Here is a 19,818-nt window from a genome sequence, read left to right on the forward strand (position 1 = left end):
CTGTCACGCCCCTCTGGCTGCAGCGAGCCGGCTCGTCAGATGAATGACTTACGGCTGTGTGGAGCAACACAGCCAGACCTAATCCTTAATCACTGCAGCATAAAAAGCCTGGCACTCTCCACCACTCTGACGCTGCATTATTATCCCATACTCCCTACCACGCCATGCATCCTGCTATCTGCTCCACGCCGTTTGCCGTCTCTTAGACGCCTCTCCCCTGGACTCTGTTTCCTTTCGATATCAACGCTGCGCCCCCGCTCCTCGGACCCTGTCGCCCCTCCCGGATGAAATTCTCTGCTTCCCCGCCTTCGTCTCATTCCTTACCGGCTCAGTCTGCCCTGTCCATTCCTGCCCTCCATAACCCGGACTCAGTAAGCCACCTTCCCCTTTGATTTAAATTCGGTTTTATGTTCTGATTTTCCTCGGCCTTCGGGTCCGCCCTTGTTTAGTTAGTTCTGTTTATTTATAGTTTTTACCTTGGCCCCTGGTCCTCCTTTAGTTAGTGAGATTCTGTTTAGTTCTCCCTTCTGCTTAAATTGTGATGAGTTTCTGTTTTGGCTACCTGTTCTGTTAATTAAAACATTATTTAATCCATCTTTCTGTTTGCGCCTGCTGCTTGGGTTCTCCTGTCTGGCGTTCGTGACAGAATAATTCAGAACTTCAGAACCCAGCAGGCGCCTCGTCCAGCACCCTGAGCTCTCCCCAGGAGGTTTTTTCCTCCAGTGTGGAGAAACACATTTATTTAAAGACAATAAATGACCTATGGCAGAATTGGAGGGAAGATAAGAAGAATATTTCGATCACCTTGGCTCGCAGAGTAGCAGCCCAGGACCCCTGGTTGATGTGCCATCTACCAGTAGAGATTAAGGAGTTCTTGGAGACTCCCTTACCCTACTTGACCGTCCCTAGCTACATATTTCGTCATCCCAGCTCTGAACCCTCCAGTCTGCCTGTCTCTGGGCTGGCCAACCCTTTGGGTGCTTGTATACCATCCAGCCATGAATCAGAACCTGTTTCCCCACCCGCCACAGCACCACCTGCAAAAAACCCAACCCAGAACCCAGCAGGCTCTGGATTTTTTTTAAAATGTCCCTCCTCGCCCACAGAAATGCTCGCGGGCACCTCATTCATTGTGGAGAGAATGGCTGAGTGTCTCGGGGTGATGGGGTCTGAGGTGCCCTCCGAGGCCTATGAGATTTTCCACGCTGCCTCCGGAGGCCTGAAGCCCCTCGGGGCTGACTGGTCTGGTTGTAACGGGTCCTGGGATCTCTTTCGAGATCCTGGGGCCCGAGGAACAGTCATGAGGTTTCTTGCGTGGCTCGAGGATGCTGGGGCAACCATGGAGAAGCTCATTGCTCCATTCTCTGACGGTTTCCTTGGTAGCCAATCTGGCCCTGTTACCCCGTTAGCCACTAAACTACCCACCAAAGGGTCTGGTCGCCGAAGGCATGGCACCAGAGGATGCTATAGTCCTCCTGTTATTGCCCCGTCTTCGGTTCCTGTGAGGCCCATTGCCCCGTCTTCGGTTCCTGTGGGGCCCATTGCCCCGTCTTCGGTCCCTACGGGCCCAATGGCCTTAAAGGAGCTAAAGGCTCCCGCTGCAGCGTCTGAGGAGCAACAGGCTCCCGCTGCAGCGTCTGAGGAGCAACAGGTTCCCGCTGCAGCGTCTGAGGGGCGAAACGCCTCCCCCGAGTCCTTGAAGAGGCGAAACGCCTCCCCCGTGTCCTTGCAGAGGCGCTCCGCCTCCTCCGTGTCCTTGCAGAGGCGCTCTGCCTCCTCCGTGTCTTTGTCGAGGCGTCCCGCCTCCTCCATGGCCTCGGTGAAGCACTCTGTCTCTCCTGAGCCCTTGAAGAGGCGTAGCGCCTCCTCGGCAGCCTCGAGGTGGCATAGTTCCTCCTCGGCCGCCTTGAGGGGACATTGCGTCTTCCCCTCAGCCCTGAAGAGGCATTCCGCCTCTCCTGAACCCTTGAAGGGGCGTAGTTTCTCCTCAGCCGGCGTTTCCCCGGCAGCCTCGAGGAGGCCTAGCACTTCTCCCCAACACCAATTGAGTCTCAGTACCACTTTAACATCAAGTGGTCCTCCTGCAGAGACCGCATTAACACCTTACGGTTCCCATGCAGGAGTGGTCTCCCCTGTTTTGTCCCCCCAGTCTTTTTCGGTCCCTCTAGTTCAGTCAGTCCCTCCTGTCCCTCCAGTTCAGTCAGTCCCTCCTGTTCCTCCAGTGCTGTCAGTCCCTCCTGTTCCTCCAGTGCTGTCAGTCCTTTCAGTTCCTCCAGCCCTTCCTGTCCCTCCGGTCCTGTCGGTCCCTCCTGACCTTCCAGTCCAAATCGAGTCTAGTTCAGTTCCAGTCCAGTTCAGTCCTGCTAGTTCCCCAGTCCAGCTAATTATCCAGTCCGGTTCTTGCCCAATCCAGTCCCCAGTCCAGGCCCCCACTCGGCTCCCAGAGGGGTCCCCATCCCTGGTTCCAGTTCCTCCCCCGGAGGGGCCGCCGGTTCCAGTTCCGCCCCCGGAGGGGCCTCCGCCGCCGGTTCCAGTTCCGCCCCCGGAGGGGCCTCCGCCGCTGGTTTCCAGTGCGGCCACCGACCCAGCCCCCGGAGGGGTCCCACCATCGCCGGTTTCCAGTGCGGCCACCGGCCCAGCCCCCAGAGGGGTCCCACCGTCGCCGGTTTCCAGTGCGGCCCCCGGAGGGGTTCTGCCGGTCCTGCTGCCGGTTCCCAGTCCGGCCCCCGGATGGGGTCCCGCCGGTCCTGCTGCCGGTTCCCAGTCCGGCCCCCGGAGGGTTCCCGCCGCTCCTGCTGCCGGTTCCCAGTCTGGCCGCCGGAGGGTTCCCGCTGCTCCTGCTGCCGGTTCCCAGTCTGGCCCCCGGAGGGTTGCTGCTGGTTCCCAGCCCGGCCGCCGGAGGGTTCCCGCCGGTCCTGCTGCCGGTTCCCAGCCCAGCCTCCGGAGGGTTCCCGCCGGTCCTGCTGCCGGTTCCCAGTCCGGCCCCCGGAGGGTTCCCGCCGCTCCTGCTGCCGGTTCCCAGTCTGGCCGCCGGAGGGTTCCCGCTGCTCCTGCTGCCGGTTCCCAGTCTGGCCCCCGGAGGGTTGCTGCCGGTTCCCAGCCCGGCCGCCGGAGGGTTCCCGCCGGGCGACCTGCCGGTTCCCAGCCCGTCCGCCGGAGGGTTCCCGCCGGGCCACCTGCCGGTTCCCAGCCCGGCCGCCGGAGGGTTCCCGCCGGGCCACCTGCCGGTTCCCAGTCCGGCCGCCGGAGGACCTCCGTTGGCTTGGCTCTCTGCTCCCAGTCCAGCCCCAGCCTGCCCTGCGACCGGTCCGACTCCGGTCTGTCCAGCCCCTGAACTGTCTTCTGACGCTGTTTCCCCCCCACCCACCCTGTCCCAGCCCCCCCATCCCTCGGGCCGCCCCTGGTGCGGTTCCTCCTGCCTGATTCCTGCCGGTCCTGTGGTCACCAGCTGGCACCCCAACCAGTCCTGTGTGCGCCAGGACGCGCACCTTATGGGGGGGTACTGTCACGCCCCTCTGGCTGCAGCGAGCCGGCTCGTCAGATGAATGACTTACGGCTGTGTGGAGCAACACAGCCGGAGCTAATCCTTAATCACTGCAGCATAAAGCCTGGCACTCTCCACCACTCTGACGCTGCATTATTATCCCATACTCCCTACCACGCCATGCATCCTGCTATCTGCTCCACGCTGTTTGCCGTCTCTTAGATGCCTCTCCCCTGGACTCTGTTTCCTTTCGATATCAACGCTGCGCCCCCGCTCCTCGGACCCCGTCGCCCCTCCCGGATGAAATTCTCTGCTTCCCCGCCTTCGTCTCATTCCTTACCGGCTCAGTCTGCCCTGTCCATTCCTGCCCTCCATAACCCGGACTCAGTAAGCCACCTTCCTCTTTGATTTAAATTCGGTTTTATGTTCTGATTTTCCTCGGCCTTCGGGTCCGCCCTTGTTTAGTTAGTTCTGTTTATTTATAGTTTTTACCTCGGCCCCTGGTCCTCTAGTTAGTGAGATTCTGTTTAGTTCTCCCTTCTGCTTAAATTGTGATGAGTTTCTGTTTTGGCTACCTGTTCTGTTAATTAAAACATTATTTAATCCATCTTTCTGTTTGCGCCTGCTGCTTGGGTTCTCCTGTCTGGCGTTCATGACAGGTTCTTTATTGCAGGAAATGGTGATTCAGAATTGATTTCAAAATCCTCACAGTACCCTCTAGCCACCTCAGCGCCATGGGGAGCAGGGATTTCAGCCGCTCTGCTCCCAAACTCTGAAACTCTCTCTCACCGGACATGTGTGCATTCACATTGACTCTCTGCCTCTTTTCAAATCCAGACTCAAAACTCATCTGTTCAAGACTGCCTACTCTCTGTAAATCCCCTTTTCCTGTATGTGTAGTTTTATCTGTTCTGTTGTATTTGTTTTTTTGTTGTTTTTTATTTTTGTAAAGTGTCCTGGGCTGCCAAGGAGGTGCTTAAATACAATTTTATTATTATTATTATTAGTAGTAGTATTGGTGATGCAGACCCTGAACAGCCATCCTCAATCCTGTAATTAGGTCACACAGCAGCAAGCCACAATTATACCCCATAACAGAGCAAGAGAGAGAGAGGGAGCGGTGCCAGCTAGGCAGGGCTGGAGGTAGAAGAGAGGGCATGACAATTGTGTTGTCTTACTATGTGTGTCCAGAGAGGGAAACCAGGCATTTCGGGAAGCCATGGCTGCACTGGAGAACCATCCACGTGTCAGGGGACTGTCCTTTACCTCTTTCCTTATCCTTCCTTTCCAGAGGATCACAAGACTCAAGCTGCTTGTACAAGTGAGTTAACCAAGAAAAATTAAAACTAATACACTGTACAATAAAATGCCAAAATCTGGTGGTATGTTTTGCAATATATTTTACACGTCACATTAGCAGTTATCAACAGTGGCATGATGCTACTGTAGAAGCTTTGCATTCTATTTGGCATTGTTTCTCTCCACAGAATATCCTGAAAAAAGCTGAGGAAAACACAGAGAGGGAAGTACATGCCATCAAAGCACATCAGCAACTGGAGCAGGTAAGCACTATTCAAGAACAGGAGATTAAGCAGGATTCTTGGGTTCAGGGCAGGACACAAGAAGGGCAGTGAGCATGAAACCACAGCAGGCAAAGAGCAAATGGAACGCAAAGGAGGCATGTGGTGATAGGAACCCCAAAAGGCAGAGATTGAGGTCCATAAGCAGGCCAAATGTGGTTTCGCTAAAAAACAAAGAAGAAGAAGAAAACAAGCAAAAACTATGGCTTGGGAGCTTAGGCACACATAACACACAAACTGTATGAGGACTGCATGTGGATCAAATGTATATACAAGGGCTAGTTGGGAGAATTTGAAGCTTACTGGGAGTCTGAGGATATCTGGTGAGTCTATGGGGTAGTCTGATTCACTGGACGTAAGATGTGGATAGAAAACCACTGATCAATTAATTGGTTTTGTCTTTTCTTTCTGGTATCTGCAAGTTAACATTTGGCAGAGGATGTGGATCATGCAGCTGTCCTTTTTTTAGTGGACTAACTATTTAAATCATAGTGCTTGTCTCTCTACATGCAAATGTTCCACTACAACAATTTCATCCGTCACCATTTTGAGGGAATGCTGAAGCTGCATCCTTTAGTCAGCCCTTTCCACAACAACTGTGTTTGGTCTAATGAAAAAATAACAAGCCAGAGTCCTCATTTTCCACATTTTCCACATTTTCCTCTATAGCAGAATGATAGTGTGGTGCAGCCATGCTTTCTGTTTCACAGAACGGGCTGGCTAAGCAAGACTAGTATGGTGTGACACAGGAAGCTGGAGTGAAACAATGACCACTGAACAAGGCTCAGATTTTCTCAAAGTGTGACTTCAAAATATTCCTCCAGTGCAATCAAAGAAATCAGAGTTGAGCTGGTAAGGGCAAAGGATTCAAAAAGGACATTGCTCATTTTTATCATTTTTATCCAGCCCGATCTCACGAGGATTCGTGAAACTGTCACGTAAGTTTTAGTTTCGGTTTCGTGCCGCTCACCACGAAATGCGCACCAATGTATTTTAAACGGCGGACTTTTCGTGCCACTCAGAACGTATTTCAAAAGAATGTGTATATTTTATTTTTAATGTAAAACCGTGGCGAATCCAACGCTATATTTTGCATGACATCGTTCCTAAACATAACCCTAACCATAACCATAACCATAACCTAACCATAAGCCGGTGGTACACTTACCAATTTGCATAGGAATTTCAAGAATGTCCGGCGGCCGGCGGCCGCAAACGCGATCACACAAGCAGTATACGCCGATGGACAGCTTAGATCGTCATGAATCCGCCGGTATAAACCACTTTCAGATGTGATTACCACAGCGAAAAACATTTCGTGGTGAGCGGCACGAAAAACATGACGAAATCGTGTTGGTGCGCACGAAACCGAAACTAAAACTTACGTGACAGTTTCACGAATCCCCGTGAGACCGGGTTGGTTTTATCTACATCCAACATGAGACCACCATTCACTGTGGCAATTGTAAAGAAAAGATAAGAATGGCACAAAGACATATTAATAGTAAAAAAAAAAAAAACACTCATTCATGGCAACATCAAACGCACCATAGTACTGTTAGTAAGGATTTGTGATGAAATTCTTGTACATTACTTATATTTGCTGCAGTGTACATCCTTTTTTTCCTTACATGCATAATTTCTTTCCACAATTCTGGTTGTGATGGACCATGTCATGCTGGTTAATGCGGATTGTATATTTCACACATTTTACAACATCAAGTCCTAATTATGAAATACATAAAACAATATCATGTAATATTTTAATGTTATGGACTAATGGTTCGTAATTGTGTCTTTGCCAGATTGTAAAAGAGTGTAACGAGGGAGTGCGAAAAATGAGTCGCACTGAGGAGCTTATCAGCATTGAAAAAACACTGGAGTTTAAATCCAAGGTAAATTAAGTTTTACTGATTTCCATCTTCAACTATATTGAAATCAAAATGATTGTTTTTTTTTTGTTTCATTGCAGATTTGGTGGCTTTGTGCCTGCTGTGTTTTATTACTTTTTACATTTTTTGAACAGCTGTAGTTGAGGAATTCAAGCTGGATGTCCAGTAATTGTATGGCTAGCACTTAAAATCCTGGCTTTTTTTTCTCCCATGATCACGTCCATGGGAAAAACATAAAACCCCAAGTTGACACCGGCGCGACAGAAATTGGTTTTCTTGTCATATATTCCATGACACATTGAGGCATACCTACTGGGATTTCCAATGCCAAGAAGGGATTTCACAAGCTATCGGTATTAATAATAACCATAATATTTGAAAAATTAAACATTGATGTAGTAAATCAGACATGGGGATGTTGTAAATAATCACATGCCAGTAATTATCTGGTTGACACTCAACATATGAACAACTTCTAGTACATTTGTGGTTACAGGCTCCACCACCCTACATTTGTATTTTGAATGTAATTTATTTTCCAGAAAAAACACACAATAAACAAAGTTAAAGATTTTTAAAACTTTCTATAAATATTGCAACATTTTTTTTGTTTTGTTTTTGTGAATTATTTGGGCCATGTGTCAAGAGTCTCTCTCATTTTAAGTATCATTGAGTTACTGTTGTGCTAGCTTTAGCATTTGTTATGCTAGCAAGCTGTGTTGTTTTTAAGAGAACAAACTTGAATACATTTTTATTAAATGTATGATCATAAGATACAAATGACAATGAAAAGAAGACAAGAGGCAGTTTAGGAAATGTTTGTGTTTGTTCAAATGAATTAGAATCTGGGTAATGCTAATGTTTTGTTAAATGTGCTACTGGCCTATGCCAGTAGGCCAGTAGCAACACTATGTTGCAAGCTCAGAGGAAGCAGGACATTCTTCTTGGCAACCAAAAGAATTAGCTAGGACAATAAACTGGACATTGGTTTGTGGACGACCATTCGTCCTTCAAGTTTGATATTTGGCAGTTGCCATTTTGGTGTTTTGAAAGTGGACATTAAAAGCAAGTGATGGATTCACACTCATACAATAGTCATCAGTCACAAGGTAGTCACATCCTGAAGCATACCATCCTTTATTGTCTATTTTACTCTAAGTAGAACCATCAGTTACAAAATGAACATTATGTTATTGAGGTAGAACTGAAACTAGTAATTGAGACGATAAACTTATTAGAAAATGTTTATTGAGGAAACAGAGAAAGGTAGAAACAGTAATTTTTTCACAGACCATTGTGAAATTTGACACCACCAAGAGTAGTTGCCCTGTGCTGGCTGTTAGAAGAAATGCAGGTTTAAAGCCCTTCAAAGTTGACTGCACTTTTCAGAAACAGAATCTGTTAAACATAGGTTATGAAGAGGACTACCTGATGAAGCTGGTTGGAAGCATGAAAAAAGAAAGTAACGCTGTTATCAAAGAACACAGTGACTGCCTTGAGGACCTAAAATATAGGACATGATCTTTAACATTTTTATCACTATCTGTGCATGGTTTGTCATAGTTTGGATTTTATTTTGCATTTGTTCTACAATATAGAAAATAGCAAAAAATAAATAAATAAAAAAATTGAAGCCCTTGAATAAGTAGTAGTCAGTTATCAATCCAAATATATGACTGCTAATGTATTTAACTATTTTTTTACTGTTACTTTTAATTTTTAAATGGGATTCTGTCCACCTTGGCGGACAGAACAACAGCACTTATTATGAAATGCCCTTCCAAAGGTTTATTACTATGCTATGTTCCTCTCAAAAATAACTGGGAAGATTGATTAACGTTAAAGCCAACACTGTAGATTCTGTGCACCTTCAGATGGTTATAAAGGTCACAAAAGATTACTAGAAAATATTTTTTTTGTGGAAGTTTTAAAACATACATCACATTTTTGACATCTGTTGACCCTTTCAGTCTGTGCCCATCATTTCCCACTCCCGCTGGTTGCTTAAGAAGGGCGAAGTGCAGCTGATGGCTGGACCTAAGAGTACCAGGACCATGCGAAGTCGGAAGCTCTACCAACCAGTTTACTTGTTTCTTTTTAACAATCTGTTGCTGGTCACCAAGCGCAGGTAACCATTTAATGAGATGTTACTGTGAAATCCTTTGAACAAAATGCCTTTCTTTCTCTTCACAGTCACACTGCCTTATTATTATTAGATATCTTTATTTAAAACTTACCCAGTTTAATACAGTAGTTTTACAGTAACCCAACCTTTATGGAAATTAAAATGTCCAGTTTTTGTCTTAATGATAACCAGTGATAATTTTTACTGCCAATATTATGTAATTTAGTTTAAGTTTCAGTTCTCTGACAGACAGTTACCTCAAGCCAAATTCCCTTCCACATCCCTTTGACCAGTGATAAAGCAGACGGACAGTCCTCAGTAAGTCCACTTAAAATTATCTTTTCCAAATTTTGGCCGTGTGACCAGAACTACACTCCCTCGCGGTTCAGAGGATGGAGGTCGCACCATCGTCTCAGGGGAACTGGCAGGCAGTAGGATCCGACACTGAGTGGTGCGCAGAACCAGGTTTTATTGTTGACAGATGATTATCAGATGAATTGCCGGTGTGTGTCTACCGCAGCTGCTTTGCATCCACGCTGTTAACCAGCAGCGCAGAGAGCCGCAAGAGAGGAGACGCAGACTCCTTTTCTAGTCTAGCCACAAGCAAATGGCAGGAAGAGGGTGTCAGACTGGGGCTGTGACAGATTTGGGGTGCCATGTCATCTGCTGGTGTTGGTCCATTGTGTTTTATTAACTGACACGTCAATCAATTCACCTAACCTGAACCTCATTGAACTGAGTGTGGGATATTGTCAAGAGAAATTTAAGAAACACTCGACCCAAAAATACAGACAAGCTGAAGTCTGCTGTCAAAGCAACCTGGGTTTCAGTAACACCTCAGCAGTGCAACAGGCTGATCACCAACCCGAACCAAGTATTGCGTGTAGAAATAAAAATACTCTCTAGAAACAGGACATTTCTGTATTGTACATTCTTTTTTGATTAATCTTAGGAAATGTTCTAATACCTTGAGACACTGAATTTCGGATTTTCATGAGCTATAGGCAATAATAGTCAAAACTTAAAAAAAGGGCTTGACATATTACACTTTACATTACATGAATCTAAAATATATGAAAGTTGATTAATGATTTATTTATTATGATTATTTAAGTATTGATGATTGTTGCACTGAAAGCAGGAGATATTTATTCTCTCAACTTCTTTTTAGTGGGGACAAGTTCCAGGTTCTTGACTCATGCACCCGAGCCATGTTGAGGACTGAAGATCTAGAAGATCAGGGCCAGCTGCTGGCCAATGTCTTTAATCTCAGGCTGCTGGAAAACCAAGAGGAGCGTCTAGTCAATTACATGCTCAAGACTTCCAGTATGTGAGTATCTGAAACAGAAGAGCTTACAGTGTCAAAAAAAGCATTCACTTCCCTTCAGAGCGACCCACTTTTTTTGAATTTCAACACTGAATCTGACAGAGCTTAAGCAAAACTGCTGAAGCTTTGTTGGGTTGCAGGGATTGTGAGTAAACAATCCTTTTCTTGTCTAGACACAAATTCTTAACTGGATTAAGGTTTGGGTTGTGACTCGGCCACTCCAGAACATTCACCTTGTTACCTTGAAACCATTGCTGTGTACCTATGGCTGTATGTTTCAGGTCACTTTCTTGCCTGAAAAAAATCTTCTCCCAAGTCGCAGATTTCCAATCATCTGAAATGTTGCTTCAACTCTTCCAGCTAGAATCTTGCAGACTGATTGACCTCATGTTCTCACATTTATTATTAGGTTTTCCAACTTTTGCGAGAGAGGTAATCAATGTCCTCTCCAGGACCCTGGCAGAATCTCATTATTATAGGATTCTTTAAACATTTGTAGCAGTAGTGCCAACCCAGGTAATTGACCACTGGCAGGCCACAGCCTACATAAGCTGAGTCTGACCACAGTGATGCAGTTGGTGCTCAGCGACACAAAGTTTGACAGTTTAGTCTGAAAGACTTTACAATTGCAGCCTTGGCTTGCTGAGGGCATTCTTTTTAATTTTTGTCATGAAACTGCCTATGTTCCTTCCTTGACAAATGTTCTAAGTTCACTCACTATGAAGGGCAGATTTATGTTTTGTGTAATTTTAGGACGAAGAATACCAGTATACCATAAGGGACATCATGACAAATGTGAACTGTATTAGTTATAATATAAATGGACTCAGTAACCCAATTAAGAGGAAAAAATTTCTTGGTCAATTAAAGAAAATGCAAACTTCCATAGCATTTATTCAAGAAACCCATTTATCAGTAACTGAACACAGGAAATTGAAAAGGGAATGGGTGGATCAGGTGTATAGTGCTTCTTGTCAAAAGGGAAGGAAGAGAGGAGTGGCCATACTATTCAACAAATCTGTGTATTTTACTAAAGAAAAGGAAATTTCAGATGATCAGGGCAGATTTGTTATGGTTGTGGGGTCAATTGCGGGAATAGATTTAACTTTTCTAAATATATATGCACCAAATGAGGACTGTCCAAATTTCTTTAATGATATAGCCTCACTTTTGGCTGGTAATGCTAAAGGGACCATTGTCTTGGGTGGAGATTTTAATTGTGTACTTAATTCAAAAATAGATAAACTTCCCCCAGATAGTGGACCCATTACTAAAAAATCTAGATCACTGATTGCGATGATAAAAGAATTTGGACTTATAGATGCATGGCGTCACCATCACCCCAGACAAAGAGACTTCACTTTTAGGTCAGGGGTCCATGGTAGTTATTCTCGAATAGATTTCTTTTGTATATCCAAGCAAGATATTGGCAAGGTGGAATCCTGTAATATTGAGCCAGTGACTATATCAGATCATGGACCTGTAACCCTTCAGTTTAACCTTGGGACCAGTAAGACTTTTAAATATTGGCGACTTAATGTATCCATGCTGTCTGATCCTCTCATAAGGGAGAGGATAAGTCAAGAACTTAAAATCTATTTTGAGACAAATAATAATGGGTGTGTTTCGGCATCAGTCCTATGGGATGCAGCAAAGGCTGTAATTAGAGGAAAAATTATTTCAATGTCAACTGCCCTTAAGAAACAACGCCTGGAAAAACAGCTTAATCTTGAAAAGGAGATAAAAATATTAGAAAGAAAACATAAACAGTTTAGAAATGAGAAGGACTTAAAGGCTCTGCAAAATTGCAAACAAAAACTAGATGAACTCTTGACATACAAAGCGGAAGGGGCACTTAGATTTACCAGTCGAACTTATTATGAGATGGGAAACAGGGCAAGCAAGCTGCTAGCATTCCAGCTTCGCAAAGCTCAATCAAGTCGGATAGTCCCAAAGATTAGGCATCCAACTACAAATTCAGTGTTAATGCAAACACAAGAAATTACCAATGCCTTTGCCGCATATTATAAAGACCTCTATAAAAAACAAGAATTAGAAAACAAAGAAGAAAAGATTAAAACATTTCTGAATAATCTTCATCTTTCCAAACTAACAACTAATGAAGCGGAGGAATTAACCTCTCCAATTACTGAGAAGGAGATTTCGGATGCTATTCGGTTGCTTAAAAATAATAAATCACCGGGTACGGATGGGTTTCCGGGTGAATTTTATAAGTGCTTTATTGATCGGCTAACTCCAACACTATGTGAGGTCTACAACTATGCCTTATTCAATAAAGACCCACCAGGAAGTTGGTCGGAGGCTATTGTCTCAGTAATACACAAAGAGGGCAAAGACCCCACTCGATGTAGTTCTTATAGACCTATAAGTCTACTGTGCAATGACTTGAAAATACTGACATCTATACTTAATAAAAGATTACAGAACTATATTGCAACCCTTGTTAATCCAGATCAAACAGGATTTATTCCTGGACGCCAGGGTACAAACAACATTAGAAGAACTTTAAATCTACAGTCACTGGCTAGAGCTAGGGAAGAACCATCAATGCTTCTCAGCCTAGATGCGGAGAAAGCATTCGATAGAGTTGACTGGCTGTATCTGGAATTAACACTGAAACATATGGGATTTAACAATACATTTATTAATTGGATAAAAACTTTATATAAAAACCCCAAATCTAGAGTCAGGGTCAATGGTCACTGTTCACAGTTTTTTGAGCTACAGAGAGGAACACGTCAAGGGGATGTTTTATCTCCTTCTTTATTTGCAATTAGTATAGAACCACTAGCGGAGATGATTAGATCAAATTCGGGAATACAAGGAATAGATGACCAAAAGGGTACTATGCACAAAATTGCGTTATTTGCAGACGATATTTTACTGTATATAACAAACCCTGAAAACTCAGTCCCAGTCATAATGAACAGTCTAAAAAAGTATGGAGAGTTGTCAGGCTACAAGATAAATGAGACCAAATCAGAAGCCATGATGATAGTGGGAAGTTGGCCACCCCATTTGAACAGTATAGCACCCTTCCACTGGGCTAGTGAAGGATTTAGATACCTGGGAACCATTCTAACCCCTATGACCAATCAGTTATATCAGGCTAATTATGGGAAGTTAATTTCACAAGTTAAATCAGACATTGCTAGATGGGAAATTTTACCTCTCTCTGTCTTGGGACGAATAGAGTCAGTTCGAATGAATGTTCTACCAAGATTTCTATTTCTTTTTCAGTCTTTACCCATACAAGTACCTGCAACTACCTTCAAGATGTTAGATAAGCTCCTATCAAAATTTATTTGGCAGAAGAAAAGACCCAGAGTTAGGCTAAAAACACTCCTTTTACCAAAACTCAAAGGTGGTCTGGGAATGCCAAATCTTAGAAACTATTACAGGGCAGCCCAACTACGGATATTAGCGAATTGGATTAATAAAGACTTGGACACAGGATGGGTGGAGATTGAACAAAATTCAATCCCAGAGTCTCCTCTCCGATCAATAATATTTTTGGGGAAAACACACTGGAAAAAAATTAAGATTAGAAACATCTGGGTACAAAATACATTGAAGGTGTGGGAAAATGTAAGGAAAAGGATGAGAGGACCGAGTTCAATATCAAGGGCTATGTCTATAGCTGATAATATGGATTTTTACCCATCTCTGTGTGATGTGGGCTTTAGAAGATGGGCTGACTTAGGCCTGATTACAATTAACCAGTTAATGGAAAGTGATAAGTTGAAATCATTTGCACAGCTACAGCAAAGATTTGGGTTGCCTGCGAAGGACCTGTTTCGTTACTTTCAAATAAGGCATTATCTAATGACACACAGTGAGTGGGAAGCAATAAAGGGACCACCAACAGGTATCGAACAGTATTTTATTGACATGATTGAAAAAAATGTGACAGCAAAAAAGTATATATCAAGTATTTACAAAATCTTGCAATTGGAGGAGGCAGGAGATACTTCATATATTAAGGAAAAATGGGAGTTGGAAGCTAATGTCATAATTAATGTTGAAGAATGGGAGGAAAGTAACATAACAAGCCATAAGATCACAAACAGTCCTATGTGGAGGGAGTTCGACTGGAAAGTTAAGGTCAGATACTTTAGTACCCCCAAAGTGGTCTCTGAGTTCATTAAAGGAACCTCACCACTATGTTGGAGAGGATGTGGAATGGTTGGTGATCATACACATATTTTTTGGGACTGTCCGAGACTACGGAAATTTTGGGAGAATATTAAAAATGAGATTGTAGTTATTTTAAATGTTGTTTTACCTTTGAACCCTTTGTACTATGTTTTGGGATGTATACCGACAGGTCTACTCTATGGAGACAATTTGTATATCTTAAGGGTGCTATTGTTAATTGCAAGGAAAATGATAACTGTTTCCTGGCGGCGAACTCATCCTCCTACAGTGGAACAATGGACTGGGAGACTGAGACAGGTATACATAATGGAAGAACTAACTGCACAATTGCAAATGAAAAAAGACATTTTTGTACGTAAATGGACACCTGTAACTCGGTACCTGGCTGAATAGAACATTATAGAGATGATAGCTGCCCCTTTACAGTCCCTTGTGAGAGGAAAGAAAAGCAAAAATTATTTTGTGGTATGTTTTTTTTTTTTTTTTTTTTTTTTTTATTAACCTATGGTGTTATCTCTTAATTTCTTTATGCCCTTCTGAAGAAGAATTGTAATTGTTAACCAGAAATGTCAAGGAGCTTTGTTCTCAAGGAGTGTTCTAGATTGTATGTGATCAATGTACTATCTTGATACTAAATAAAATTAGTTCAAAAAAAAAAAAAAGAAACTGCCTATGTTCCAATCTCAGTAAGGTTTTTAGACAGAATTTTGCTGTCAGAGTAGGTGGAGCAGGTTAACAGGTGTCCATTCAGCATACTGCCATACTCGTGGTATTGTTCAAACTTAATTGTTGGTTATGATCTGACTTTTAAAATGTTTCTGTATTTAACTGTGGATTTGTTATTGGATGAATAATAACATACATAAAAGATAGCAGGAAAAAACATGGACCCAAGTTAACTTTAACTAGATACTAATCACTGGCATCCTGTTGGCAGGAGTGATAAGCTTCGATGGATGTGTGCATTGACTCCTAATCGACGCACACGCTTTATGTCTACTAGTGCCCACCAGCCAGGTGAGACAAAAGATATCACACAATGAGAGAAATCCTTAGTTGAGTGAATATGAACTCACTCTATCTTTGACATTTACTAGACTCTCCACAGGTGCAGTGCATTCAGTCGTACTCATCTCAGGAGCCAGATGAGCTCTCCACTGAGATGGCTGATATTTTGAACCTTCTTGAGAGAACAGATGATGGTGTGTAAATGCAAAAATCTGCTGGTGTTTGTGAAAAAAAAAATACAATCACAGTTGTTGAATTTGTTCTTACTTCTTTGGTTTGCGCATTGTTTTCAGTTCTCTTTCCATCCAGTCCTGTCCTAATCTTTTTGTGCCTTCTATATTTCAGGCTGGATGATGGGTGAAAGACTCCATGATGGCGAAAGGGGCTGGTTCCCTAGTCGAATAGTAGAGGAGATCCAGAGCAAGGAGGTCCGAGCTCAGAACCTGAGAGAGGCCTTTCGGATCCAACAGGCACACGAAAGTGGAGTAGGCCAAACTGGAGGCAGGAGTGGTATAAGGGTGGGAAGACGCACCCCAAAAGTCTCCAGCTTCTCCAATCCTTGGACTGGTCAAATGGGGGACAGCAGTGAAGTAAATCAGTGAATCAGTTACAAATATGAATGTCACCATTGAGAGCCATTAGCACTAAGAGAAAAATAATCAGGATACATGCCACTTCATTCCTACACAATGACAACTTTTCCCTTTGATTTTTACAAGCAGTCAAATGTTTTAAAAACCTCCAGTTTTGGTCTCAGTGATCAGGGAGAAGTTATCAAAGCGCTTCAGTCAATAACCTTGTGCAAGCAATCCCGCATGTCCCATAAATGTGCGATGAAGGTGTTTTGAGGCCCACATGTTGTGGTGTGTAATGCATGGACTGCTTGGAGCTGCAAAAAACCCATTGATCCTTCAGCTGCATGGGTAACTTTTTGAACTTTTTGTGTTAATATAATTGTAAAATGCCTTCAACACTGAATTAAACGCAGACCCACTACATAAACATGTTAATCTTCTAGGGCTATATGACAGCACTGCAGCTTTAAAGGATCAGTGTGTTGCAGCTTAAGAAAACACATGCAAACACAAAATCCATATGGCAACACATGCATCCCATGTAGAAAACATTCTACTGAGAAAACACAAATACATAAATGATCATAAAACTAAACAAAACAAGTACGTCAAACTGCATAAAGTATAAAAATCTACATACAGCTGAACAAAATGCAGAAATCAAATTCAAATACAGACATGTCCAGCAAATGCAAATTGGTAGTAGATCAGTAATCAGCAAAACGTTAAGACTTGGTTTACATCAACTATCAGCAACAACTTCAAAAACATGCAGTCACAATGTTAAAACTGGCTAGTAGACCCAGTCAATTGTTGAGGTCGAGAGTAAGAGCGGACCTCGATAACTTCACAAACCAGGTGTGCTCAGAATGTTGAGTTTTTTTTTTTTTTTTTTTTTAAAGTCCTTTATAATTTTTTCTGCTTTGAAAATCAGTAATGTTCTACTCTGGTTGTGCTCTTTGTTTTGGCAGTGCATTTCTGCATTTAGTTGTGTTTTTTTTTTATTATTTGATATTTTTAGTGCTGCAAATGTGCTGCCAAGTCGATAAAGATGTTTTGTTTTGCAGTGCATAGAGCTTTTATGGCCACCATAACAGTGTCTAGTAAAATAAATACATAAAAGTAAATATTAAAATCACAAGTGAATGCATTTCTGAATGTTCAGTAGAAGTCCATCTATTTTCTATACTCCGCTTTATCCTCTGTAGGGTTATTTAACCTAAGCATGCCTTTGGACTGTGGTAGGAAGCACCTGATGAGAGTTCAGTGTAAGTGAATCAGTTTAAGTGGTACTTCAACCAAAATGTATCTTTTGAGTACAAATGACTCAGAGAAAGATTTAATTAGTTAATATTTAGCTAGTTAGCATATTCAAACAGGTAGCATGTAGCACATTTACTGTCCGTCCTCTTGCTCGCACTTTTAACCCCTACCTTCTTGCGAACCCCCTCTCTCTCCCCTTGTCCTATGAAGGAGCTTGAATGTGCATGGGAAGCACCAGAGCAGTGTTTTGCAGTGTTTCAGTTTGAGTCACTTTGTTTTGCATTTACAGAGTCAGGGCTGTGTACAAATACTAGACTTTCTTCAGTGCACAAACAAAATGGACACCTCATGGACCATGAGACTATATTCAAGTGCAATATTTTCTATGGGCCAACATTTGGATTTGTGTAGAAACACAGAGAATTCATAGATCTGCTCATTCCAAAGAAAGCAATTTCATAGAGTACTTCTACACATAATGGAGTGAGGTTATGACTTGCTGCTGCTGGCATAATGTATTTGCAAAGGGGAGTGGTGTGCCCTAGCTTTGACATGTTGGAACAGCGACATGCCCCTTTGGCCACAAGCCCCAGTGTCGTTTTGCTGGGTGAACTGCCTGTTTGTCAGGGCTGTCACCATGGTAGTGGTAGTAAAATACTTCATTATCTGGTCTTAAAGACATGGTTGTACCATCAACAGGTCATATGTATTGGCAGAATTGCTTTTGGTTGCCAACACAGGAAAGACAGTAACATAACATGATGGTACTAAATGGAAATAAAACATGTATCATTATCCTCTTAAAATATTAAGCTGTTTGCTACTCAGCTTAATGTGACTGTGTTGATGCTATGTTGTTTTTAACTGCAAATATGCATTTATCAACTCTTATGTGGCACAATTAGGAACTCACTTGGATATGTGTCTGTGTAAAATAATTTGTAACACTATGAAGCACTAAAAGCACTTAACCAAACTTGTAAAGCCCGCAGGGGCTAGGATTCAGGAGTAATATGTGAGAGCTTACAAAAAAGTCTGCTGTGACTTTAATTTCATGTACCATGTAGCTCCCAAACACATTCTTTGACATATGAGCTGCAGTGCGAGAGGTAATGCCACTGTCAGTAAGTTTGGTCAAGTTCTCATTGCCCTGCTTGTAAATATTTCACCAAAACCATTCCACTCATCTCTATTTTGAGGGAACACTGCAGCTGCATCCTTATCCCTGTCCATGGCGATGATGATTGGTTTAAAGATAGAAGCCAGAGTGTTCAATTCCCCAATAGCCAACTGATAATGAAGTACATGATGTACTATATAATGGGCTGACTAAGTGAGACTACTCAGTGTCTGACAGATGTTGACAGTAGCTTATCTATGTTGTATAGGCATGCTCATTCTGTTTTAGGAAGTACTACAAAATGCAATTGTCCAATGACTGTTCAAACATAACTAGCACCCTGCCCCCAATAGTCTCCCCTAATTTTCTACTGCCAAGAAGATCTGTTTCTGCCCATCATAAACTCAAGTTGTCACATATACACACAAGGGTTGAAACCTTGAACAGTAACTGAATAGTAAAAAGTCCTATATGTTGTATCTGCATAGAAAGTAATGCTATGAAGAACTATTGATAAGCATGACTGTGAAACCTGTGTCATTAAATACACTATGTGTACAGGAATGCAAACATTTGATGTTGGAAGTAACAGTTGCCAAATCATTGTTAATTTGTTTTGTAAAATGTACATTATTGTTAATAAAACAGCTATAATCAGAGATGTGTCTGACTTGCTGGTCTAGTTTATGGATTACTGAAATTATTTAAATTGTTCAGAAGAATCTGTCAGATTTATAGCAAAGTTGGACGTCTCCAATGGCCCTTGCAAAATGCACAAACACATGCAGTAATCTGGCATATGAGCCAGTCCAAAGAGAGACACTATGATTTACCGAAAAAGAGCGCAAAAGAAAACAAAGCACATTTTTCTGTGATTTGTATAACCCAGAACTCTGTCCATTCCACTGCAGTAGACTGCTTTTCAAAGAACAAGGCCACATTTTAAGTCCAATCTGGCCATTTACAGAATTGCAGTCAGGTCTATAAATATTTGGACATTGACACAATTTTCTGCATTTTGGCTCTGTATACCACCACAATGAATTTGAAATGAAACAATCAAGGTCTGCTGTAATTGTAGACTTTCAGTTTTAATTTGAGGGTATTTACATCCAAATAAGGTGAACGGTGGAAGAATTACAACACATTTTAGATGTCCTCCACCTTTTAAAGGGACCAAAAGTAATTAAGCAGAAAAAAAGGTCTAGCATTCATTTAAAGTGTGGTGTTTGTGTTTTTAATCTGGTGAGGTCAACTCTCTCTTA

General features: G+C 42.8%; 2 protein-coding genes across 2 annotated transcripts in view; both read left to right on the plus strand.

Annotated features, from left to right (window-relative positions):
- Positions 1 to 19,212, plus strand: part of ngef (neuronal guanine nucleotide exchange factor) — a 49,332-nt gene extending 30,120 nt beyond the window's left edge. Inside the window, exons 8-15 of the mRNA XM_022220908.2 lie at positions 4,676 to 4,805; positions 4,972 to 5,046; positions 6,870 to 6,959; positions 8,927 to 9,084; positions 10,253 to 10,411; positions 15,525 to 15,604; positions 15,685 to 15,789; positions 15,941 to 19,212. Of these exons, the coding sequence (XP_022076600.1) occupies positions 4,676 to 4,805; positions 4,972 to 5,046; positions 6,870 to 6,959; positions 8,927 to 9,084; positions 10,253 to 10,411; positions 15,525 to 15,604; positions 15,685 to 15,789; positions 15,941 to 16,197 (1,054 nt within the window). The 3' untranslated portion in view covers positions 16,198 to 19,212. The remainder of the gene's footprint in view (positions 1 to 4,675; positions 4,806 to 4,971; positions 5,047 to 6,869; positions 6,960 to 8,926; positions 9,085 to 10,252; positions 10,412 to 15,524; positions 15,605 to 15,684; positions 15,790 to 15,940) is intronic.
- Positions 1 to 19,818, plus strand: part of LOC127536899 (uncharacterized) — a 246,878-nt gene that overhangs the window by 17,861 nt on the left and 209,199 nt on the right. The window lies entirely within an intron of this gene.

This window comes from Acanthochromis polyacanthus, chromosome 13, assembly GCF_021347895.1.
Source record: "Acanthochromis polyacanthus isolate Apoly-LR-REF ecotype Palm Island chromosome 13, KAUST_Apoly_ChrSc, whole genome shotgun sequence".
NCBI classification, from domain to species: Eukaryota; Metazoa; Chordata; class Actinopteri; family Pomacentridae; genus Acanthochromis; species Acanthochromis polyacanthus.